At 33.0% G+C, this 26,206-nt stretch overlaps 3 protein-coding genes and 1 long non-coding RNA gene across 4 annotated transcripts; 2 read left to right on the forward strand and 2 right to left on the reverse strand.

The window, feature by feature from the left end:
* Window positions 1–12: 12 nt before the first annotated feature.
* LOC114763322 (uncharacterized) lies at window positions 13–3,041 on the reverse strand (the record flags this gene model as incomplete). The annotated part of the gene is made up of 4 exons (XM_028952946.1): window positions 13–686; window positions 806–875; window positions 1,636–2,033; window positions 2,224–3,041. Coding segments are annotated over 4 exons (1,350 nt in total), but the record flags the coding sequence as incomplete, so codon positions are not given.
* A 41-nt stretch (window positions 3,042–3,082) lies between these two features.
* LOC114763323 (uncharacterized) lies at window positions 3,083–4,998 on the reverse strand. The gene is made up of 2 exons (XR_003742334.1): window positions 4,680–4,998; window positions 3,083–3,171 (listed from the first exon to the last, which is right to left on the reverse strand). It is a non-coding gene; the product is annotated as an uncharacterized LOC114763323 (long non-coding RNA).
* A 7,422-nt stretch (window positions 4,999–12,420) lies between these two features.
* On the forward strand, window positions 12,421–16,213 carry LOC114763285 (uncharacterized protein At1g28695-like). Its single transcript, XM_028952912.1, has 3 exons — window positions 12,421–12,492; window positions 12,608–13,003; window positions 15,707–16,213. Exons 1-3 carry the CDS (start codon window positions 12,421–12,423, stop codon window positions 16,211–16,213), a joined length of 975 nt encoding a protein of 324 aa, XP_028808745.1.
* An 8,067-nt stretch (window positions 16,214–24,280) lies between these two features.
* LOC114763330 (uncharacterized protein At1g28695) lies at window positions 24,281–25,812 on the forward strand. Its single transcript, XM_028952956.1, has 3 exons — window positions 24,281–24,411; window positions 24,503–24,868; window positions 25,135–25,812. Exons 1-3 carry the CDS (start codon window positions 24,283–24,285, stop codon window positions 25,639–25,641), a joined length of 1,002 nt encoding a protein of 333 aa, XP_028808789.1. The 5' UTR covers window positions 24,281–24,282; the 3' UTR covers window positions 25,642–25,812.
* Window positions 25,813–26,206: the final 394 nt, after the last annotated feature.

Raw genomic sequence — 26,206 nt, forward strand, 5'->3', positions numbered from 1 at the left:
CTGTATTACCTCTTTTTAAATGCAATACACGTACCTTTTGTTTATTGAAGCATTGGTACATTATGGAATATGCAAAAGAAAGAAAAATTGGACACGTTTTTCCCCCAAATTATTCCAATCTGAAAATGGGATACACACATATATACATACATATACATACACATATATGAACCAGGAGGAGACCATTCCACATGCAGCGAATACTTTGACTTGTTGACAATGTTTTTCTTAAATAAATACTGGAAACCATTCATTCACTACCAATAGGACAAAGACAACGACTGCTCGACAATTCAAAAGTTTCTAAACTTAGCTTTTGAAGGGGAGGGACGCGTATCTTTCTCGTCCACATTGTGAATAGCCGGCCCAGGCTGAGCCACGTCATATCAGCAATGGATCTGAATTTGCAGATGTTTATACACACAGCATATTGCTTCAATATCATAATTTTTAAGCGAGTTTTCCCTTCCTGAACTTACAAAGATAACCTGTTACGATTCCACCTAAAGAGGGAAATCTCAATTGACAAGAATCAAGTGTTGCTAAAACTAGCTCAGCAGTCCTGATGAAGCTTTGAAATGGTACAATGACATATTTTGCATAGATCCCACAAGGTCAGAAATCAACTTCGACGAAACTTGGGCCACACAGCGAGTACTCCTGGTCTCATCTCTTCAAAACGGTATCTGCAGAGTAACATCATTAAATTAAAGTGAGAAGAAAATGAGGAGGTACAAAGAAGCAAGGTGAACTAGATTCCAATGGTACATGGGGTATGTCCTCTGTAAAAAGAAAGATATCTCACCCATTTTCATTAAGGAAACTTCTCACAGCTGTTGGAAGAGCAGCTTGTCCTCGACTATGATTACCAATACCTGACGAAATGATAGGTAATTAACTGATCCATCCAATGGACATAAAGTTACTAGTCCAGTAATTAAGGAAGTTGACAGTTTACATAAAACAAATCAATCCACTGCCATGGGAATCATAGCACCAACAAAACAAAGTAATAAAAATTACATCATCACTTGTACAGATGGGAAAAAAGATTTATTCATTTTTCTGTTTTTTTTCCCTTCCTTCAGACTACCGATTTTCACTCACTGAGTATCATTTCTATCCTGCTTCCTAAATCCCCGTGGTGGTCTTCTATAGAATTAAATTTTCTAATTTCATTTGTCATGGAATTTATAAGCTGTGACATGCATACTAATGCAACAAAAATACTTTTAGCAGCCCAGAGTTGATGTTTTCTTTAGCCAATAACAAGCAAGAGAATCAATAGGACCATTAAGGAAAATCATTCCCCTTGAGACAGTGGCAAGTGATAAGAAGAGATGTATTTTCAGCCAATTCAAGGCTGGCTGACTGGGCAGTGGGCAATTTCGTTGGAAAGGGCAAATAACCCTTCAATAAAACAAGATAACTAAAATACAGAACAACATAAGTTAGACGTAATGAATTATTTCTCCAACACTTGTGCATCTTTCAAGGCTATAAAGGTTGACATGTTGCTTGGTATCAACAGAGGCAAAAAGTAATTCCCAGGGCCTTCTTAGGCTATTAGCTAATACCCAGATAAGCACAAACATATATTCGAAAAGTTGTCCATAGTGAAAAAGGTAAAGATACCTGTTATGACTTCCAAAGCTGATGACCTAAGCCTTACAGGTGCCTGCTTTTTATCTAAATTTCGCTTATCCATGCTATTAACTGAGCCAGAAGTCAAATCTACAACCCCATCCTCATCCTTCACTCCATTTGAACCTTTTAAGAATCCCTGGCTTTCAATTCTATGCAGATATTCTTGCAAGGCTTCAATAGCTTCTGATGCATGAAGACCATGCAAATCCAATCTCCATATATCATTTTCACTATTCCTTATACTAAAAATTTCTTTGGCAGCCTTAGCATTAAGTCTTTGAGCAGTAAGCAAGTTCTCTTGGGCCTTCATTGAGTGCTGCCGAGCAGAACAATGATCACCTCTCAGAAAAGCATTAGTGGCTCCCTTTGAGTGTCGGGATGCTGACCTGTAAAACAAATATAATATATTACCTTAGGGTCTTGTCGAAGGTTGACCAAACAAAGTACAAGTAAGATATGCTGTATAAACACCACATAGTTAGCCAAATACTGACCCCAGGATACAGAAAATTTTAATACGCAACAGACAATTTTCAAGGACATCTCAGGGGTAAAGGAATGAGCCAACATTCATACCTCATCACTCGCAATGCATTCATTCGATGACTTAAATAAACATCATCCTCTTCCCACTCAGGCTCAACAGGAACAGAGTTCAAGAGACCAGTATTGAATCTCAAGTTTTCATGGCCAGAGAAGCTTTGGACTAGGGAAGTTTTTCCACCTTCATGGTCTTTGTCATAGTCTTTGTGATGACCAGAATGAGTAGAACCAAAAGGAGCAAGGTCCGTTGGATTTTCTAAAGCGAGGCCTTTATTTGCCTTATCACATGGAATATCAGCCAAAGCAGCTGATCGAGGAACAATTGATTCATTTTGATCTTCAGAATTGACTGCAGAAGCCATAATATGTTCTTCAAAGTTGACTGAAGAAGCCATTGCTTCCAAAAATGTTGAGGCCTTAGAAATATCATTACTCACAGTAGCCAACACATCTTCAATCAAGCTATTTTCAGCCCAACAATGTTGCTCTTTGAGCTTCTTTGTGGCTAATGTAGCATCTTTCAGAGGAACAGCACTACGATGATTGCCACCAGAGTCACCGCTTAAAAACATAGTTTTGTTATTCCCATTCTCTTTCGCAGCTGGAAAATTAATAGAAGGAAGGAGGACTGAAGAAAATGACTTGAGCAGAGCGTGGTTATTCCTGAGCATCTTCTCACCCTGAGGCAAAGAATTGCGTTTGCTTGCTATAGCCGGGAATGGGTCCTGGGCAACTTCAGATTCAAGACCCTGTTTCTGTCTCTGCTTGAAATCAAAAGCAGCCCAACCAGAAGATTGACCCTTAGCCTGCGACATCTTCTTGAGGGAAGATCTGGCTGACATGGTCAGTTTTTAACCGTAAAATAGTAGACAGACAATCGTTTCAACTGCTTTCCCTTTTATCACTATAGAACTTATGTAAAAGACACCGGAGCCCAGTATAAGATGACAAAAGACCCGATGTGCAAACTTTCCAAGTAAACTGTGAAAAATCGAAACACACAGTATATAAATAATCATTCTCAAGCAACAGTAGAAATATAAAATAACGATATGGAGTCACACATCAGATGCAACAAGACTTAATTTAAACTGGTTCATTTCATTGGGTATAAAAGAACATAAAGAAGAATGAGAATTTTCTGGTTGTCAGTTTAAAGGAAGCATAGTACAATAGTGCCAATGACATCAAAAATCAAACTTTCTGGTTCTTTCAACTCAATTCAAACAAACACAAATTTTAATTAATATAATTTGACTTCTTGATGCAGAACCCAGCAAGAAATCAAATAGAAGTTCAGGAAGTTAAAAGGAAAGAACAGAACTCTAGTTAAAAAAAAAAATTGAATTTTAGTCTCAAGTTTGATAAATCCAAATAGAAAGAAACGCTTAGAAATTTTGAACCTTTAAGATAACAATTAATTTAACCTTTGATATGACCCAAATAATCCTCACTCACAAGTATTTAACTAATTACCGCCCATATCATAAATTCCCATTTTACTTGTAAATACAAACCATAATTATAGTGCTCCTAATATCCATAACTATTCCTCATCATTTTCCACTGTTAGGGAAAACTCAACCCTGAGTTCTGAAGCAAGAAAGTAGCAGAAAGATTCAACTTGAAAAAAAGTACACCTAATGGAAGCTATAGATCCTTTTCTTTTCGGCGTATCAGGGGGGAACAAAATGGAAGCTATAGATGAGTTAACAAGAAATGCAATTTTTGACTCTCAAAAGTTGTTGAAGCATCTTTCATTCCTTCGACTAGCCATAACTATTGGTTCAAGTAGGCATTTTCCGCTCCAATGCGCCTAAAAAAGTTGAATGACTTGAGCTTTTCCCAATAAGTGGGAAATAATCAGAAATGGCTAGATAACCTAATATGACTTGGTAGCTTAAGGAATCTATGATATGGATAATAAATGGTCATATTATATAATTGAAGAATAATAGCAAAATCAATAAATTATTATTATATGACTTTACCATAGTTTATAATAAGAGTATAACAACATAAAAATCAATTATTGCTTTAACACTGGTTAGATTATTGAATTATTACCGACTGGCCGATATTGTTAGTAGGTTTTGTTTTCCCTTTTCTCTCTAAACTCTGCCCAGTACCTTTTCTCTCTAAAATCTGTTCCTGCTCCTGCAGAGTATATCACTCCCCTCATCTGATAGGCTTTGTGATGTTAAAAATGATGCTTTATTCATTATAACAGGATCTAGCTACAACAGAGACAGTATATTTTCAGTGCGTTCAAAATCAACTAAATTTCAGTTTAGTAAATATAAAGAAACTGGTTTATAACGACCCCTTCAAGACATGAAGTAGGTAGCATAATCAGAAGCTTTAGATACTCGAAAAAATTTCAATCGATGCTCAGAAACCAAATCTGCTTTTCCTTCTCATTTTCCTCTGCATAGAATTCACCTATGCATCAAGCAAAACTTAATTTTTAAAAGGGAAAGGGAACTGACCGAGGAACACAAAAGGATACCTTCCTGAAAAATCAAACAAGAGAGCAAGCTATAAATTACTTGGGAAGACCAAACCGTAGAAACCGTAACCAAGGAATCAATCGATCAAGGGTTTGAAATATCGATGGAACCAGAAAATCAGATGCTTGTTGCCCGTAGAAATTTGCGATCACACCCACTTCAATCGAATCAATTTTGCAGCTGAAATCCATAAATCAGCTTGTGGAGATCGCACACAAACAAAAAGGATTAAGAATCAGAGCAAAGAGAAGGAAGCAGAATGATCGAGATCAGATATCAGAAATCCCCTTCCGCCTGCGGCTGAGGAAGAATCATATAACGAAAAGGAAAGTTCAAGGAGGCTCTATGAATTTACGAATTCGCCCTCAGGCGTTGACTGGGTTTTTCATTTTCATTTTCATTTTTTTTTTTGGGGATACAATTTTTTTTTCCTTTTTCTTTTTAAGATTCCCCTACCTTATTTCTTTAGTTAAATATATCCTCAAGATTCCAGGGAATAGGAACTAACTGCCAAATCTTTTTGTGTCGCTTTTCTCTACTGTGGGGCTAGATTACTTTCTATAGAATTTAGTCATTATTCATGGAACATTTAAGATTATTTTAATAAAAGGAGAACATATAAAATTAAGTGACTACTTTAACCAGTCTTTTCTTCTTCGGTTTTATTTTTAAGTTTCAAATTTTAAAAAAGTGTAGTTTATTTTATAAACTTCAATTTTGGTTTGTCTTAATATTTAATACAATTTTTTAATATTGTTTTTAATTATTTTTCTCTTATCACATTTTTCTATATATTCTCTTTATTTTTTTCTCATTTATTATAAGGACATATTCAAAAACAAAAATATATTTCTAGCTTATTTATTATTTTTAATTAATTTTAACTAATTATTTATTATTCCTAAATTAGTTATTTAAAAGTTATAATAAGAACATCACGGAGAATCATGCATGGCCATGGCCTAAATATCTGTTGGGCCGAAAGATACGGGAACATTGTCTTATTTTCTAGTTGTGTAGAGGCCGTTCTGACAAAAACAAAAAGAAAATAGATTGTGATACTTCTTATCCTTTAGAGGTACTATACTCGAATAATCTCTTATAATTAAAACCGGAGGTAATTTTATTGAGGATAATAGGATGTTATTTCATAGGATTGGCAGCTTCTAATTAACTATACTTTCAGAAAAATTTTAGGTTTGCTGATATTTTTTTTTCTTACTAGTCTTCATGTACTATCGAGAAAAATTTTTGTACTCTTGATTAGTATTCAGCTCTTAAACAAGAGGAGGAGGTTGATGAAGTGAACTAGTTTTAGATTGTTGTTGTAATGTCTTCCTTTTGTTAAATACATTTTCTATTAAAAAATTAATATACAAGTTCCTATAGTCTCATATTACAATTGGATTAATGTTACTATGTGAATATAAATAAAATTAAAATAAACCAAATAACAAATTAAGGTTAAAGTGCACAAATATTTTAAAGTACTGAATACACAAAAAAAATATTTTAAGATACTGAAAGTACTTAAAAAATTTATTCACAATATTGGATGAACCAGAAAAAATACTTCAAGTTGTTATATCCACCTTAATCCAACAAATTATATGCAGACACCAGGAAATAAACCAACCGCGCATATCTAAGGAGGAGGAGGAGACAAATGTCTGATTGAAGAACTCCATGATCAAAGACAACACGTTGTCTTGAAGAACAAAAGTTGGAGTGAGTGACAAGGAGGGCGGCTCAAGAAGATGACAGATTGAAGAGCTTGCAGGCGTCGTTCACTTTTGGCGTCATCCGCACACAATCCTTCATCATCCTCGTCATTGTCCTTGGTTTTTTCAGAAGGAGGGGTGATGGGATGAAATGGTCAGCTAATAGAATTCCAGAAAAGCAGAACTCAATTCCTTAAGTGGACAATGGAGCCGATTTCCAAAATGTTTGGATTAATGACATCCATTGTCATTGGAGCTCTGATCAGTAGTATCTATCCAAACACTCCTGGGAGATTGCCACGAAAGACCCTTAGAATAGAACCTTGAAACCGGACAGAGATGATCAGGGACTTTTTTGGAGTAGTTAAGTCTAGGACACCACTCAAAAGTCTGCTGAGAACATAGCCTCATTTGTAACCTAGCAATAGATCTTGATATTGAGCTTTGCCGATTATTCCAACTCTGAAAAGACCCTTCAGATTTAAACTTTTTTAATTAATTATTTTTGAATAAAAAATTATTTTTAAAAATGATAGTTAATATATTTTTTTTATTTTAAATTCTACATCTGGTAAAATAATTACTTATAAAATAAAAAAATAAAATCATAATGATTCAGATTTTATGAGGTTTGAGCACCCATTACTATCACTCTTAATAAGCACTCAAAGCTCATTCACTTTAAACTAATGAAATTTGATCCGAACAGTTCAAACTTAATATTGATAATTAATTATTTTTAAATAAAAAATAATAGTTAAGAAATCATCTTTTATTTTAAATTCTAAATTTATTAACATAATTATTTTTAAAAAATAAAAAAAAATTGAATCTGGACCAAGGAAATCAGCTTTTTGGGGCACCCAAATCAATCCGCATTGGATAATGGACCATATTAATTGTAGTGCATGGCTCAACTATCGCATTAATGATAGCCGCACATCCCAGATTGCACGTGAGGCTCATTTGTCTAAAACTCCCTCTTCCATAGAAGATGAATATTTTGGGGCCAAAACTAATTTCAACAAAGATTTATCAGTTGCCCACAAAGTTTTATTAATTAAAATCCTCTATTTTCCGAAGCCCCACGCCACCCAAACTCCTTGAATAACAAATTTTGTCCCCCGCTAGGAGATACATCCTCCTGTGACAATCACCAAGACCGTAAAAGAAATCTGCAATTTTCATATCAATTTTGTGCGCAACAGACACTAGAAGCTTATAAAAGTCAGAGGGTGCACCAATATAACAATAATAAAGTTTTATCTCACTTAGTAGGGTTGGTTACATAAATCGCATGATACTTACTATTGGGATTTATTAAAGACCAAATCTTTAAATAGATTATTAATCGAAGAATTGTGCTCAGTAATCATCAAAGAAGTAATAGACTTAATTAATTAAAGTAAATCTCCCAGCTTGTGAAGGCAAGTTAGCTTGCCACTGGAAATGTATTCTAAGAATACACCACCTGCTTCTGCAATGATTTTAATTTGACATCCCCACTACAAGAAAACATACGTTTTACCTTCCCTATTCATGTCTATTTATGAAAATGGAAGAGAAAAAAGTGAGTATTCTTGTCTTCAGTAAACGAGAAATTCTCGTCTGTTTTATTAAAACAGAGAGAAGTTGGCTCCTTCCTGTTTGTTACTAATAAAACAGGCGGCAGTTGCGTCTCCGCCGATGCTGTAGCGTTTCTATCTCAACGAGGAAGAGCTAGCCGTCGTTCTCCCTCTCCAGTTCGGCGACTCCAATGAACAAAGAAGGTCATAGTTCTCCCTCTGCAGCTCGGCGATCTGCCTCTCCCTTCTTTGATAGCACTGCGTACTGAATAAGGTAAGTTGACAAGCAATCTTCCTCCTTTTGGTCATTCTACTTGTGCTACAACAGAATGTGGGTTTGTGGTTGCTGCTGAATCTTGAATTGTATTTACAAAGTTTTAAACTTGTATATGTTGATTGGGTAATAGATTCGCAGATGGAGAAGTTTGTTAAACTTGTTTGAAAATTCATGCACACAAGGCGTTTGTCAAAATGTCTAAGAAAGAGTTTTCATATATTAGTATCGCATTACAATGATAGTATAATTATTATGATCTTGAAAGGTTTATTTAATAGCAAATTGATATTTTTTTGGATGTATTATCTCAAAAAGAAAGAAGCTTTAGCAAAAAAAATTTCCAAAATGAGTAAACTTGAAAATTGTGGTTGGGATTGTAAAGTTAAAAAAGCAAGTTTTTTTATATTTTGGATTGCTTTAAATTGTTGGATTAAATAATTGACCTTAATCAATTGGACAAAATTATTATCATTAGTCTTGAATTTGCATTATTTTTGTTTGAATTAAGTTGAACTAGATTAAAGAGCTAAAATTAGTGTTAAATTGAATTGGTTTGAATTGTTTGAGTTGGATTTGCTAATTGCTTTATTTTTATTAGGATTGAGTTGAATTAGATTAAATTGATGAATTTAATCATAAATTCAAAATTTCCTGTTGAATTTAGTTTTGAATTGGTTTGATTTTGTTAGAATTTAACTGAATTGTATTAAATTGTCATCATTAGTTTTGAATTGTTTGACTGTTTTTTTTCCCATAAATTGAATTGAATTAATCTTAAATCATTCAAAATACCTTGTTGAATTTAGTTTTGAATTGGTTTGATTTTGTTGGAATTTAATGGAATTGTATTAAAGTGCCATCAATAATTTTGAATTGTTTGACTGTTTTTTTTTTCCTAAATTGAATTGAATTACTCTTAAATCGTTCAAAAATCCTTATTGAATTTAGTCTTGAATTAAATGTTTCAAAATTTATTAGTTAGTAATGCAATGGATTATAGTTAAATGAATGGTTTGAGAACAAGAGAGGAATATGGTATGGTGAAGTAGAACAATTTACTGAATTTGCTGAAAGAAATGCTCCTAGCAAAAACGGAATGTATTTTAGCCTGTATGTTAAGTGTTTAAATGAGAGTCGACTGAGTATTGATGATATTAGGGATTACATGCTTCACGGTGATATAAATCTTCGATACACAAGTTGAATATGGTATGGTAAAGTAGAAACAAGTTCAGTACTTGAAGAAAAAAAAGTTATAGATGACGTAAATGATAGAATGAGCGATATGATTTGTGATGTAAGGGTAGAGTTCTTTGCACAATCACATACAAATGATAGCTTGCAGAGTGATACAGAGATACCTTTGTATCCTGGAAGTTCTAAGTATACATGTCTGACAGTTATTTTATATATAAATTTGCATTATCATTTCCTTGTGATTTGCAGTGTGCTAAGCAACGAGGTCAATAGAGTGCAAATATTACATTGTCCATTACATGTTTGAAATTATTAAGAGTGGATGTATTAAAAAATTTGACGAGGTAAGTAAATATAATTTTAGTTTAGTAATAGTTGTTGAATTTTTAAATTGAATTGTTACTTATTTTATTTTCTTCATATGTTTAAATTTGTTCATTTGTCAATTTACAAATTTTTGATAATGACTGCTCATACACTGTTGATGATATTGACTTTATCTAAGACCTTTTGACACAGCAACTGCTTCAAAAATAGTAGTCTAGGGATTAATAAAGTTTATGTTTAGAGATAATAGGTTATCAATTTTGACTTTTGCAATTTGTTCTTTTTGATTAAGTATTTATTGTGTTAATATATTGATGAAATCATGATCTTAATATATGTTGGCTGAAAATATTGACTGGTTTAAATGTTTTTACTATTTCAAGTGGAAAGTGGCTGTTGTGGTTGTATGGGAAGTGATATTCAGGAAGTGAATTTTTTTTTTAAAAAAAAAAACAAGCACATTCACGTCTGTTTCAAGAAAATAGTAATAAATGGGAAAACTTTCTACTTCTATTCCAAAACAAACGTAAATAACATAATTTTTCTCCTCTGTCTGCAACAAAAGTAAAAAGTGAGTACTTTTTGTATCCCTTCTTTTCATGTCCCTTTCAAAACAAAAGTAAAAAATCATCCAAAACAGAAGTAAAAAGTCTTCATTGTAGTAGTGCTCTTATGAAGGTATTCTGAAAAGGAGAAATAAGATATTGAGGTTGGGTCGCAACCTGTTACATATCACTAGCTTATTAGCTTATTATTGGCCTGAAGTCATTGAAAGAATTGAACGTCCTTATTTTTAGGAATCAAAGTAAATAAAAGTTCTGTTTATAGGATGTGGTAAATTCTGATTCATGAAAAAACCACTGAAACACCACCCCCACCCCCGAGCATTCTCTTGCAAAATATGCCATAATATTGTTGGGAAAAAAAAAATGGATTGAAGCCATCAAGTCCCCCAAAGCACCATTTCAGATTTCACTGATTTAATAGCACCCTGTACTTCCTCAATGCTCAATGGTTTTGACAAACTTGAGATATAATCATGTGCAAGAGTTGGAAGGATAACATCATTCAATTGAATAAGAATGTCTTCTTTGGAAATTGAATCAGATAATGAGAACCTTTGAGAAAAGTGATGGGCTGCCAAATTCGAAATATTCGTTTCCCGTGAAACTAACCCAATAACCATTTTTATAATTTTTCGAGGTAAATCTAACACTTTAGAGTATTTTATCAGTGTTTAGCATTTTAAATATTTTGTAATGCATCCAATATTATGAAGTATTTTTTTAGATGCATACGGTTTGCTGAAAGATTTTGTGATATAATTTTTCTCTTAAAGTATTAATTTTTTCAAAAATAATTGTGCTATTTTAACTTAATCATTAACTCTTCAAAAAAAAAACTCCGTTACATAAATATATATTAAGTACCATATAATATTTTTTAGAGTGATAAAAGCATGTGAAAAAATATTTTAAAATGTTAGATCAATTACGAATTATTTTAAAATACTAAATATGACTGAAAAAATATTTTTAGGGTGGCAGATGCGTTATAAAGTGCTTTAAGATACCGAACATGCCAAACAAAATACTTTCTGTTCCTACACGCGCTTTTAACTTTTGAAAATGAAAGATAAGAATTAAAAATTGCCGATATGACGTGGGACCCACATTTCTCTGTCCCGTTTTTTGATCTTTTTTTGCCAGCCTCTGTCACATTCTATCACATTACCTAGCTTATATAAAAGCATATTATTTCGACCCATCATGTCATAAACCATGGCTTTTATATATGGATATATAGATTTAAATATACCTATATATAGATCAAATTTAAATTATACATTGTACCAAAAACTTAAATTAAATTATTTTTGCCAATAAATTAAATTAAATTTTACACTATTCATTGTATTTTTATTCAAACATGTAACTATTTCGTATTCATAATTGGGGTCTTGTAGTTAATGACACCAAACTTACTGGTCAAAATGTGTTAATGACGCCAAACACCTTTTCTATGAGTCTTTTTGGAATGTGAGATTTTGAATTAGAAATCTCCTTAGAGGATATATCGGTTCATGAGTTGCGGCAAACAAAAGAAAAAACTTCTTTTTTAAAAAAAAAAAATTATCTGACTAGTAAATTAATATATCAAATAGTGGACAAGAAAATTAATTTATCAAATAATTAAAAACTTGCCACTTTACGTGAGGGTGAATGTTGAGTGATGAATCGATGAAAACACGAGGAATGGTCCCATGAATTCCCTATATAAGTCTGCCTACATTCACCTCTCTGAACCATAAACGGGAAACTCTTTTCCTTTTTCTTTATATCTTTTCCTTTTCCTCCTTCATTCATCCACATCTTCCTCGTCCAGCTATATATTTATCCACGAATCTAAATGTAAGAAAGAGAATCGCCTTTCTATTTTTCTTTTCCTCTCCTCCTCTTTGAGATCACCAACATTGCATGATCTTTCTACCAAACAACCTCACACTCTGTCTCCAAATTCTCTTCATCGCCACAAAACATCACAGGAAATACCAGAATTTGTAAAGACGCGCCATGGATTATCCCAAACAAACAGTTACCAATTTCTCCATCGTACTGCTATTCCTCATCGGAATGTTTCTCCTGTTTCGGTCGTCTTCTTTCTCTAACCCATTATTCTTGATCCAGAAGTTACCGTCGCACACTGTAAGTTCAACTTTATAATTAAACCTTCTCATCAATTTCTTGCTTCAGAATGAATCACAAGATTCAATCTTTTCCAATGTTCATATAATTTTTCGTGACATTCTTTAATTTTTAGAGTGCCATTGTTGGAAGTCAAGATAATGATCTTGATTCTGCTCTAGCGAAAGCCTCAACGGAGAACAAGACTGTGATAGTGGCTGTCATAAACAAGGCTTATGCAGAACAAGACGTTAATGGCGATACCGTCACCATGTTTGACCTATTTCTGAGCAGTTTCTGGCTTGGAGAAGGCACGAGGTCTCTTCTAGACCATCTTCTGGTGGTCGCCGTCGATCAGACGTCGTATGACCGGTGCAAGTTTCTCCGGCTAAACTGCTTCAAATTGCAAACCGACGGTGTTGATTTCCAAGGCGAGGAATTGTACATGTCACCTGAGTTCATTAAGATGATGTGGAGAAGGACTCTTTTTCTCTTGCAAGTTCTCAAACGAGGATATAACTTCATCTTCACGGTACGTTTCTCTTTCAATTCCTTTATTTTTGGAATTAAATTAATACAGTCACCATCAAAGAGATAGGTCTGTTTTTACTGAAATAACATATTGTTTGATTATTAATTAATTCCGTTTATCAAGTTTTACGGATTGGGTTTTGTGTCTCTTGTGGGGCAATTCAACTGAATGACTAAAATACTATATTTGCTTATGACAAAGCTGTAATTTAAATACAGTTTTAATTTCAGGCCGTATAAGTTCAAAACATACTAAAATCCTTGGAAGTTTGATATAATGGTTTATCTCTATATTTGGGAATCTAATTACTGCTCTTGATTCCTTTGTAGTACGTTCATACGCGTCTTCCTTGAGAGGTTTATATTTATCTGTTTTCTTATTAAATGCAATATATTTCGTTCAGAATTGTTTCCGAAATTCAACAATATAACCTTTAAAGAAAAAAAATTATTATTAAGAGTAAACTGTGCTGCCTACGTACGTGTCCTTTGGCTTCTGAACACATAGCTTTTCGTTCTCACACACTTCACTACTGAGACATTTTTGGATTAATTTCTATCGGTTCATTATTTAGTAGGTATCCAGAGCATTATTATTATTAGAAATAATCTGGTAGTAAGGTATTATTATATTATTGTTGTGAATTAAGCTGTCATATTTCTTAAGGTAGTTAAATACAGAATTGACGTGTTTAGAGATACGTATGAATATGAATTAGAGGGGCGTAATTAGCTGTCAATTAATGTTATTGAAACGGTTCTGTGTAATTAATGGGGGGAGCCAAGGGATTAAGACTACTAAATTTCGATGAATTAGAGGGGTGATGGTTAACGATCGTAGTTGATTTATATAGTAAAATGACACGTGAATGGCTTACATTGGAACGTGAAATCTGCATTTAATTTTGGCCAAACACATGCCAGGTCAAGTAATTAATTACATAATTAGATCTTAATGTATAAGAAAACTATTGCGACTTCAGAGTTAATGTTGCTGTTTTAAAAAAAAATCACAATTTGTTTGGTAGTGGTGTTGAATTATCTGGAAAACGTATGAGATTCAATTATCAACATATATTGATTGTATGGATATGTTAAAATTTATATATATTTATTGATTTTTTTATGTATATATTTATATATTTATAAAGTTGAACTTGTATTAATGTTTATGTTTAAATATTCATCTAAATGAATCTCAAACTATTATAACCAAGTTATAAAAGTTGCTATAGCTGTTATTTCTAATATCAAGTAATCAACTTTGTAGTGATGTTCATTAAAATTTTTAAAAAAAAAATTAGAGAGGAAATTCCTGAGATGATGAGAGTCAATGGTGATGCATAAATTCCATGGGTTATTTCTATTTAATTGTCCTGCAATAATGTTGTGCATATGACTTGCCTAACTCGGCATAGGATTTTCTTCTATTAGAACCAAGTCTGGTTATTCTCTTTAGACATGCCTAACATATGGTATTTGTAGGTGTTGAATTAGAAAAATTGGGCATTAATTAAGACAAAAACTCAAAATTTTCTTTTAATCTTGTTTTTGCTGCTTAGCTTACTGTCACATGAGATATTTTGTAATAGGTTAGGTTAACATTAACTACATCTTTAATATGAACTTGAGATAAATACATAGAGCTGAAAGCATAATTTGTGTTGAAATTTTATTCTTTTATACGAGTCTATACGTGGCATGTACGCGTGCGTGTTTATAGGTTTTTTAATCAATTTGGTCTCAGAAAAAGATCATTTTCATTATCAGTTGTGAGAACAAGTAACAGGTTGAAACGCACGATATTGAATATTGTTTAATCATAGACATTGGAAGTCAAAGGTGTACTCAGTACTCCTAATAATGCTTCTTTGATGTTTGCTTCGGATAGAAAAGTGCGTTTATTGAATTGATTAGCCAATAGAATAATATTTAGAAGAACGAGTCACCCAGAAACTTGAACGAGAAATGCTCGATTATGTTTACGTAACATGGCTGGGTGGCGTACTGTGGAAGAGTTAGTAACGTACGTGCAAATGAATGTTATTTTTTATATTTTAATTCTGATTCTGGGCACAAAGACATACTTTCTTACTACTTCTGGTCATTAATATAAGATCCAGTTAATTAATTTAAAAAAATTAAGAAAATTATTAAATTACTTAATTATAAAATGTTACATGATCTCTTTAAAATACTTATGTAGATCATCAGATTATATGTCTAAGTGATGCAAATTAGTTTGAAGAAAAACGATAAATATAAAAAGTTTAAAATAATTTAGTAACTTTCTTAATTTTTTTAAATTAGTCAATTGAGTTATATATTAAAGATCGGAGATAGTAAAAATTGCAGCAGATGGCTGATTTATGGAGATTAATGAAGTTAGCTAAGTATTAGTTATTTGTAAAAAAATTATATGTTGTTTTTATTAACATACTCATTTAGATTATTTGTATTTGGAAACTACCTTATTAACATAAATCCCTTTGTATTTAAGTGTAATAATGTGGATAGTTCAGGAAGAAAGTTACAAATTTGAAAGACAAATTAAATTCAAGTTTTGATCAAGCAAACCTTTCATTACTCTTATATTTAAGATTTGAAGGAGAGATTACCATGAAATGATTATTATTTCTTACTTCTTAGTTATTTGACTCGTTAACTTGTTTGATGTGATCAAATTAAATATTCAATGAAACAGGACACTGATGTGATGTGGCTAAGAAATCCATTCACAAGACTCAGCAACAACACGAACGAGGACTTACAGATCAGTACTGACCGTTACCTTGGAAATCCTCGGTCGGAAAATCACAACATCAACACAGGATTCTACTTTGCTCGATCGAACAACAAGACCATTTCATTGTTTGAAACATGGTACGGTAAGAAGGACAGCTCCAAAGGTCAGAAAGAACAAGACGTGCTTCAAGGTCTCATAAGACAAGGCATAATAAGACAGTTAGGTCTTGGGGTTAGGTTTATGGACACCCTTTACTTCAGTGGGTTTTGTCAAGATAGCAAGGACTTTAGGGCAGTCGCCACCGTGCATGCCAACTGTTGCCGGAGCATCACCGCGAAGATTGCCGACCTTAAGGCCGTCCTCCACGACTGGAAGCTGTTCAGAAAGTTGGAGGCAAGTCAGAGTAATTCGACGACTACTTTGAGGTGGTCGGTTCACCGTGCATGCCGCAGCTCATGGCATTAACTGGACTTGGCCGTTTAGATAGTTCACGTTGAATTTTTTTTTTTTTTTTGCCAGCATAGTTCACGTTGAATCTACTCATTATTGTTTCTGGGAAACATTCGAATGTGTTTTATTCATTTTATAATTTACCGTTTTGTTGTAGATGAGAATTATTATTTCTCAGAAAGATTTGAATTTTTCATATGGTGGACATTACGAGCTGATTGATGGTTTTAGAGTAATTATGGTTTAAACATGAGCTTTGTTGTCGATTAAATTTGCTCTTTCTCCCGTTTTAATTATCAGAATAAGATAACTAATTTATGAGTATTAAATAGTTAAATTAGTTATTGAAATTTAGTGTATGAAGCAGATTAATCCAAATTTTCTCCATTTTTCTCTTCTCAATAATAGATTTGGATGTGTGGGACAATATTAGACCAATGTATCAATCAATATTAGTATTAATATAAAAGAAATTTTTCTGGGAAAAAAAGTTGTACTATTCATATATTGCAAATAATATAATCCATTTTGTGACTGCTAGCTCACATGAAATACATAAGGGCACACATAATTCTAAAAAAATGACTAGATCGGGCAAAGTTCAATTTATTAGGGCAGTATCATATAATAACTTAGGAAAAATTACTCTGCCTAAAAAAACAATTTAAGAAAACCTACAAAGAACATCCGGATAAAAAATTTAATTATTAACAAACCCTACGAATATGGCCTATTGGCCTATGAATAAAAGGATCTTGGAGAACTCGTATAAAAACACACGGATCAACTGTAAGGTTCTAAAATTGATACGTCAATATCTCCATGAGTAGTTTTAGATTTTTTTTCCCAATTATGTGGCTTAGAATTTAATTCAAACAAATTTTTTAGAGAACCTATTTGCAATTAATTTTCATCCTTGGAATTTATATAAATTTTTCTTATAATTCAATGGAATAAGGTGTTAAAATGTCTTGAACATTTTACTAAAAGGGCCTGTTTGGTTTGAGGGGAGAGTAGAGGAGGGAGGGGTAGGGAAGGGGAGGGGAGGTTTTATCCTCACCTTGTTTGGTTTGATTAAAATAGAAGGGAGGGGAGGATATTTAATGATCCCTTGTTTGGTTCAAAAAGGGGAGAGGAGGGATAGTAATAATCAATTTACCATTTTACCCTTACATATTAGTTTATGTTTTTTATTGATATATTATATAAATTAATTTACATCTTAATTTAAATTATATAATTTAATAAAAATTCAGTCTTATCATGTTAATATGTGTATTAAAAAATTGGTATAGTAATTTTTTATTCTAATTAATATAATAATATATTTAAAATAATCAAATTAACAAATTTTATATGCTCTAAGAAAAATGAAATTTTATTCTCTTTAGGCTATCTTTTTTTCCAGCTTTAAAATATATTTAATAAATAATATATTTATAAAAAAATAATTTTATAATATTATAATTTTTTATTTAGATAATTTTTTATTTTTAAATAATTTTTTATAATATATTTTTAATTATAATAATGTATTTTTTTATTTTTTTACTTAGGATAATATATTTTTTATTTAAAATAAATATTATAATAATATATTTTATGAGTAAAAGTGAAATATTAAAAAGTCTATAAGCGTATAATGGTCCAAAAATTTAGCTCCCTTCCAAAAACCTCCAATTTAGAAAGGAGCTAAAATGAGGGGATGGGAGAGGAGGGGAGGGGAGGGGAGGGGAGGGGATATTTTAGCTCCCCTTCCCTCCAAAATTTTTAACCAAATGAGGGGAGGGGCTCATTTTCCCTTCCCCTCCCTCCAACCAAACAAACCCCAAAGAGCGCCCAGGATTCAAACCCCCCCCTCCAAAAAAAAGTCCTAAAAGTACAATTTCGTAGCAATTTTGCTCCAATTTAACCACGATTTACGTTGACCGTTAATGTTGATTCCAAATGCTTACATGGCAGCCACATGGATTTTGACTTATACACCTCATCGTTACAACTCATCTTGTCTCCCTTTCTCTCTCCCTCATTCACTCTTTCTCTGAAACCCAAAAACAAAAAGTTCCTTCCTTTCCATCACTCTTACCCGCGACCATGGAAGGGCCCCCAATGCAAATAAGAGGCTGGTGCTCTCTAATCTCTGTCTCAGGTCTCGATGACGATTCGGGCCGAAATAGAGAGGAGCAGGCCTGGAACGAACCGAAGGAAGCACGATTTGCTGCTCATAGCTGTACTTCGTCACCATATGCGATCACTGAAGCTGCGAAGAGGCCACCAATCGGAGACTATAACCGGCATGGAAGCCGGTTGCTTGACTCGGATATTGCTTCGTTTAGCTAGGTTGTGTTTTGATTTGATTTCTATTAGGGAAGAACTGTATTCTAATTTTACTGATTTTTGGAGCTTTGGTTAATTTGGTTTGATACCAATTCATAGATTAATTTTGGGGATTAATTTTGGTTTCGAGTAATCGACACCTAATGACTCAATGGGTTGCTCATCTCTGTCTTTTTTTTTTTTTTTTAATTATGTTCTCCAGTCGTTACTTGTGTTGCTTATCGGCGTCATCTTGGTTGGGATGAACAAGGCCGTGTAAGGAGGCTAAAGGTGAGGATGAGCGGTGGGTAGCTGAAGAATACGTATGTTTGATCAGAATCCTTTTACTCTGATCAGAATGACGAGGAGCCGAATGCTGTCGGAGAGAGAGTCGGTACATCGGCGGATTTAGATGGGGAAGAAGCCCATGAAGAAAATAGCACCGATCAAGATGATGACGATGATTACCTGTTAGATGGATAAATTTTGTTGTACCATCCCTTGTCCTTAACATGAGCTTATTTAATTTTTATTTTAGTTTTAAATATAAAACTCCAATCTATTTTATCTCTAATATTTATCTATTTTTTTCATAATAGTCCTTATAATAATGATAATTTTAGGCAATATACTTGATTAGTAAAGATATTTTAGGAAAAACAACACTTATTTATTACAAATAACTAGTTTAAAAATAATTAATTTTCTTAATATACTCAAATTAGTTAACTAGTTTTTATATTAAGGAGATGAGGTAGTATTTTATATGGGTGTGTCGATTGATTCTTGGGAGGGAGGGGCTCATGAAGGAAATGATTCTTGGGGTTCATTAAGGGTCAACTTTGCCAAGGAGTTATTTGTTCCCCATTTGATCGGAATTGGTAATACTCTTCAAAAGCTTTTTGCATTGAATATTTTTCCTTGTTTGGTGGTTTCTAAGAATTAGTTTCTTGCTAAGGAGAAGCTTTTTGCTGTTCTTTTGTTTATGGATTAGACTCGTTTGTTTCTGAGCATTGAGCATTAGCAGCTGCTCTATCATGATACCCACTATTATTTCTTTTTCTTCTTCTCTTTATTTTTTTTAAAGTCTGGGTGCTGATTATCTGGATTGTTCATCTGATTCTTTCTCATTATTGATTGTTTTGTGATTGGTGTTTTCATGGACGATGAAGAAGGAGACTGTGCAGAGAGCGGGGAGTGTGATGTTGAGGTGTAATTTTTTTTTTTTAGGGGGATATTTTGTCAGCTGTAATATTAAGTGCCATGTGGTGATGAGGTGGCATTTTTAGTTACCACATGTTCTTAACAATCAAAGTTAACGATAAAAAACGGTTTTGGGTAAAATTACTACAAAACTATAATTTTAGGACATATTTGAGACAAAGGAAATAATATAAACAAAGAAAAGAAACGTATCAGGTCAGTCTAGTATCTGACTACTAGAGTCCTGATAGAATGGTACAACAGATGCACTAAAGAGAGGAGAAGAGAACACCAGAAAGCTCAACGGTTGGGATGAAGAGAAAGGGTGAAAGCACCTCCTATTTATAGGGCCAGGGTGGCTCTTATTTCAGGAAGATGCAATCTCCCTTATTTATTGTGGGATAATATTTTGATTCCACGATCAATAATTAATGTCTGATTATTTTTCTCCAATCAATCAAGTACTTAATACTTGATTGAATATTCCCTGATCAATCATTGATTGCTTCTGATTTGTGATTGATTTTCTTGATCTAAGAGATTCTCTTCTCTTAGATCAAGTAGTCCGGCTTATAAGGGCGGACTTAAGCCCAATATCTAACATGAGCAACAAACAAAAAAAAACTTTCCCGAGGGAGTGAACACTTCCAGAGCATTTTAGTACCTTATTTCTAATTTAATTGGTACCTCAGCGACACCCATTTTACTTTCGTCACAAAGTTCTTTTTTTTTTTTTTTTTAAATGGCCAACTCAGTTACAAAGTCTTTACAGTTAAATATTTTTGAACAACTTCATACGACTCAAAAAATTCAAAATTATTCTTAAGACTAAAGTATATACTTAGTCATTTAATTTTATATAAGGTTTTAATTTGATCCCTTAACTTTAAAAAGTATATTTTCAATCCTTTAATCCTAAATGTGCTAGTCTTAAGTGATATTTTTTGTGATAATAATAATTTTTTTAAATTGAACTTAATATATTAGCATTTGAGAATGTTTTATCAGCATTCAAGATTTCAATATCATCATTTTTTGTTAATGATCTTAGCGACTAATATCATACTTTTTAAAGTTAAGAGAGCAAATTAAAACTTTATATAAAGTTAAAGGAATAAAAATATACATTAGCCTGTTGTTAATGAAATTCATTAAACTGCGTAGGTAGTTGTGTCTTAGGGAATAACCCAAAAAAAACAATATTTAATAAAAAATAATCAATACTTTGGACATTTTGTGGAGTAGCATTATTGGATGAATCTTTGTAAATATAATTTCATTTCTATAGATTTTTCAACAATTAATTTTTTTTATTCTTGAAATCACAAACTTCAGTGGCAAAAATAAAGTCACAAAATTTCTTCCTTCGCTAACATAATCAATTCATTAATAGTGCAAGAAAATTAGATCAATTTAAGATGTTTTTTTATACTAAAATAAATTCTTTTTGGGCAGATATATAAGTGTAACTGTGTAGGATGCTAATTACTAAGATCAAAATAGGATATTTTCAATTAAAATATTTAATTGAATTTCGCACAATTTTTTGTACTAAATTATCTCATATAGGGGACAAGGAATCCTCCAAAATAATGCCCTGTTTATTTCTATTTTCTGTTTTTATATTTTAAAAATAGTTATATAAAATTATTTTTTAAAATAAGTTTTGGAAAAAAAGATATATGTTTGGATAATTGATTAATTGTTCTAAAAATTGCATTTGAAAACAAAAAACCATTGAAATTTGTTTGAAATAATTATTCTTAAAATCTAACTTGGGTAACTAACAAAAGGTGAGAGACAAAACGGAGAGTGCAGCGATGACGGATGCAGAGTCAAAAGACTGGGAAACAACACAGACAAGCACGAGAAAAAGTAACAAAGTAGGAAGCACAAAAAGGAGCATAACTGCATAAGTAGAAATAACAAGACAGAACCCAAAAAAAAAAAAATATAAAAGTTGTTTTTAAGTTTTTTGGTTTTAAAAAAGATTCCTTTTTTTCTTTTGGAAAATTTAATTTAAAAGTCGTTACAGTTTGGTTGGATTTGAATCAGGTACCTGGACTTTCTTTTCCCTTTATATTAGTTCCTTTTAGCTTTCTACCATTATATTCCTCGGTCCTTACCGTTAGATATGATTAACACCGTTAAAAATTTCCACCAGTCAGCATGTTTGACGAAACTCTGCTCTTTCCTTCAACGCCATTTCCTTCCCCAACGTTTGACCGACCTCCTTCCTACCATTCCATAAATACCTTCCCTTCCTCGGTTGCAACGTCAAGGACGTGTGGAAAGTGAAAGGATGTAATAAAATGGGGAAAAGAATTTAGGGACCTAATTGATAAAAATCTAATCAAATTATAAGGTCCTTTAAATTAATTTTCTCTTTTTTATTTCATAAAATACTTAATTAAAAATTTAACAACTAAATAAGTTTTTTTTGTCATTAAAAACAAAGAATTGTTTTGAAAATAAGAAAACAAACAGGCCTTAAGATTCCATCATTTACATGAATGCGTGAAAGTTGGCGTGTGATTAAATTCCTATCTAGTTGACTTAGTCAATGCCCCAATTTTCACTCTAGCAAACATGGTTAATGGTCCAATCCATCTTTGCTTTATGTGCTTTAAATGTGCGTATTGGTGGGTGTTTCTGAAATGGTTGCTTAGTCATACGGCAGCCACGCAAAATTATCGGAAGAAATATCAGCAGCATATGTGTGTGTGTATATATATATATATATATGCTTCTCTTCTCCTATTTATTATTTTAATCTACTTAAATAACTTAAGTAGCTGCTCTAATTAAGATTAGATGGAGTAGTGAATGCAATTTGCTGAGGAGTGAAATTTTGATTAACTATTATTATCTCCAATTCTTAATATAAAAATTAGTTGATTAATTTGATTAGATTAAAAAAATTTGTTAAGTTAGTTATTTGTAATAAATAAATATTTTTTCTTAAAATATTGTCGCTAATCATATGTATTAGTAGGGGTGTTCAAGGAGCCCAGTGGCCCGGTATGCCTGCCCAAGCCCGCAAAAAAATACCCAGCCCGCCCTAAAAAAAAAGGCCCAAAAGATATATTGGGCATGTTCGGGCTGGGCATATTGTTGGGCAGGGCTGGGCATCGGGCACGGTATGCTGCCCTGCCCATTTGGCCCTGCCCGCAAAAATATATATAATTTTATTTATATATACTTTATTTGTCTCATATTTATCTCCTGAATCAAACACTCTGTTGCATTAATATTCAATATTCATTATACTTATTTATTTTCAAATGATTTTGAAAGTAAACGTGTTATCATTTACTGTGATTTGTATAACCATTCTCTTTTTTAATGCAAACATTATGACCATTAGCAATTTGTATAATTGATCCATGATCTTATGAGTATCTAGGAGTTGTGGGGAAAAAAAATATTTACATTTGGTTAAGAAATTTTAAAAACTAGAAAAACAATCAAGTTTAATAAAGTATACTAATAACATTTTTGTTTTTCATAGTTTACTCCTCTTAGCAACTATAAAATGTTGTTTCATAATATATCAATTGTTAATAACTAAATTAAGGTCAAGTTACCATTTTAATATAAAGTTACATTTTATTATCTAGAAGAACATAAATAACTAGTTAAATAATATAGTATATTGATTTTTTGGGCATGAAAGCCCGCCCTGCCCAGCCCGCATTTGCCCTGCCCGAACTTACTAGGGCTTTTCATGGACAGGGCAGGGCAATGGGCTGCATTTTTCAGCCCGTTCATTTTTCGGGCTGGGCATCGGGCAAGGGTCCAGCCCTGCCCAGCCCTGCCCATGTGCAGCCCTATGTATTAGTTAGAACTATCATTTGATGAAATGTTTAACATGTGCACTACCGTAAAGACTATTTTAAAAAAAATAGATAAATATGAAACACAAAAGTGATTAAAATTTTATATTTAAAATTAAATTAAAAATCAAATTAATTCTTATATTGAAAATAAAATACTCCTCCGGTCCTAATTATAAGACCCAATTGACTTATTTGAGGAGATTAAGGAAGTAAGTTAAGTTGGTTATTTATAATAAATAAGTGTTGTTATTCCTAAAATATCCTTGCTAATTAAGTATATTGGCTAAAACTATCATTATTAGAAGGATTATCTTGAAAAAAAATGCATAAATATAAGAGAGAAAATGGATTGAGTCTTATAATTAGGACCAAATAAAAAGTCAAATTGGGTCTTATAATAAGGACCGGAGGAGTAGTATATTTTATGAAATTTCAATGATTTGTCTATTTAAAAACATTGATGCCATTTGGAGCCCATGGGAACGCTTGGCCTAAAAAGGACAATAGGAAAAGTTATCCCGAAAAGTTAAACCGACTTGTTAAAGAAAAGTACCGGTGAGCCCCACATATTAAATGGGACCCCCCGCATAAAGGAAATTCGTGGTCAAGAAACTTGTATCCGTACAAAGGAAAATTCGATCAACTGCGTTCTATATGTTCAACTCGCCTTCTCTTCCGCCATAGCCAAAAAGCAAATTTTCTTGGATATCTATGCAGGCGCATCTCATGGATCCTGTCAAAAAGAATCCTGGGAATTTCGCTGTCGTACTGCTGTTCTTGATGGGAGTTCTTTTTCTGTTCCGGCCTTCTTCTTTCTCTCGTCCGGTTCTGATCCAGAAACCACCATCAGAAAAAGTAAGTTCAACATCATATATGCTTCAGAATGAATCAAAAGATCCAGTCTTTCTTTAACCTATTGTTTTTTTCCCTGACGTTACTGTAACAGTTGCTTGAATCTGCTTTGGGTAAAGCGTCCATGGAAGACAAGACTGTGATAGTGACGTTCATAAACAAGGCTTATGCAGAAGCAGAAGTTAATGGAGACACCTCTATGTTTGACCTATTCCTGACCAGTTTCTGGCTAGGAGAAGGAACGAGGTCTCTTGTTGACCACCTTCTGGTTGTTGCCGCCGACCAGACGGCGTATGATCGGTGTCGGTTTCGCCGGCTGAACTGCTTCAGATTGGAAACGGAGGGTTTTGATTTTGAAGGGGAGAAATTGTTCATGTCTGCTGATTTTATTAACATGATGTGGAGAAGGACTCTCCTTCTCTTGCGAGTTCTCAAACAAGGATACAGCTTCATCTTCACGGTACGAGTTTCCTTTCTTCCCTTCTCATTTCTTTTTTTAGTTTCTCTGGATATTTTTCCGTAGGCTACATTCATCGTCAGTAATTTAGTATAAACAAATTAATCAAGTCCACGTCTACTTGATGTATAAATCATTTTTTGCTGAAATAATATAATATATACTATACCTCTAATATAATTTTTTTTCCCCAGAACAATCCATTTCTGATATCTCTTTGCAAATTAATTAACTGCTACAATGTTTGATCTGAATATTCAATGAAACAGGATGCTGATGTGATGTGGCTGAGAAATCCGTTCACAAGACTTAGCACCGACAGTAATGAGGACTTACAGATCAGTACTGACAGGTACCTGGGAGATCCATGGTCGGAAAAGCATGATATCAACACAGGATTCTACTTCGTTCGATCCAACAAGAAGACCATTTCATTGTTCGAAGCATGGTACAGCAAGAAGGACAATTCCAAAGGTCAAAAGGAACAAGACGTGCTTCAGGATCTCATAAGACATGGCATAACTAGACAGTTGGGAGTTAGAGTTAGGTTCATAGATAGTCTTTACTTTAGTGGGTTTTGTCAGAATAGCAAAGACTTTAAAGCAGTCACCACCGTTCACGCCAACTGTTGCCGGAGCATCACCGCCAAGATCGCCGACCTTAAGGCCGTCCTCGGAGATTGGAAACGGTTCAAAATGTTGGAGGCAAGTAAGAGCAATTTGACCAACACTGTTGAGTGGTCGGCTCACCATAAATGCAGCAAGTCCTGGAATTAACAAGTGATATATATATATATATATATATATATATATATAGTTCTGTTGAATCTGCTTGTAGTTTAGAGGAACATGGTGAAACAGATGTTTGGGAATCAGGAGAAATCCATAGAAACGTTTTAGAACTGTTCGATAAAATTTAATCCAATTTAATCTGGGAAATCGTATATATTCTGATGAAAACTTTTACTTTGCACGACTCCCATCCCCAACATTAGGTCATATCGTATTCAAGGCACTACATATAGATAGGCACATATCCCAGCAGGATTCGAACCTGAGGCCATAAGTTATTGAAATTTGAATTTTCTTCATTGTCTTTTTTTTTTCCCCCCTTTTTCCCAATAACCCAAGTTTTGTTATTTTATTACGTACTGGACGTCTTTCCGCTTCCAACGAGTTTTCATGTGAACTCGGGCCAGAATCAGTTAGGCCCAACTATTTTTAAGCCCAGTTAGCATAGCCTTATAGGGAGTAAATGCCTTTATGCTGATTACAGAGACTGTTGTTCCTATATTTTTGTTTTTTGTTTTAGAGTATCCTTCTGCTGGAGACAATTTATATC

Source organism: Neltuma alba, unplaced genomic scaffold (assembly GCF_004799145.2).
Source record: "Neltuma alba isolate B1F8T4 unplaced genomic scaffold, ASM479914v2 tig00011274_pilon, whole genome shotgun sequence".
Taxonomy (NCBI): domain Eukaryota; kingdom Viridiplantae; phylum Streptophyta; class Magnoliopsida; order Fabales; family Fabaceae; genus Neltuma; species Neltuma alba.

What these genes read in the sequence shown, in the direction of transcription:
- LOC114763330 (XM_028952956.1), top strand. Translation starts at nt 24,283, where the DNA reads ATGGATCCTGTCAAAAAGAATCCTGGGAATTTCGCTGTCGTACTGCTG. An exon ending in AGAAACCACCATCAGAAAAA is followed by an intron (nt 24,412 to 24,502) that starts GTAAGTTCAACA and finishes TTACTGTAACAG; the next exon opens with TTGCTTGAATCTGCTTTGGG. An exon ending in GATACAGCTTCATCTTCACG is followed by an intron (nt 24,869 to 25,134) that starts GTACGAGTTTCC and finishes TCAATGAAACAG; the next exon opens with GATGCTGATGTGATGTGGCT.
- LOC114763285 (XM_028952912.1), top strand. Translation starts at nt 12,421, where the DNA reads ATGTTTCTCCTGTTTCGGTCGTCTTCTTTCTCTAACCCATTATTCTTG. An exon ending in AGAAGTTACCGTCGCACACT is followed by an intron (nt 12,493 to 12,607) that starts GTAAGTTCAACT and finishes TTTAATTTTTAG; the next exon opens with AGTGCCATTGTTGGAAGTCA. An exon ending in GATATAACTTCATCTTCACG is followed by an intron (nt 13,004 to 15,706) that starts GTACGTTTCTCT and finishes TCAATGAAACAG; the next exon opens with GACACTGATGTGATGTGGCT.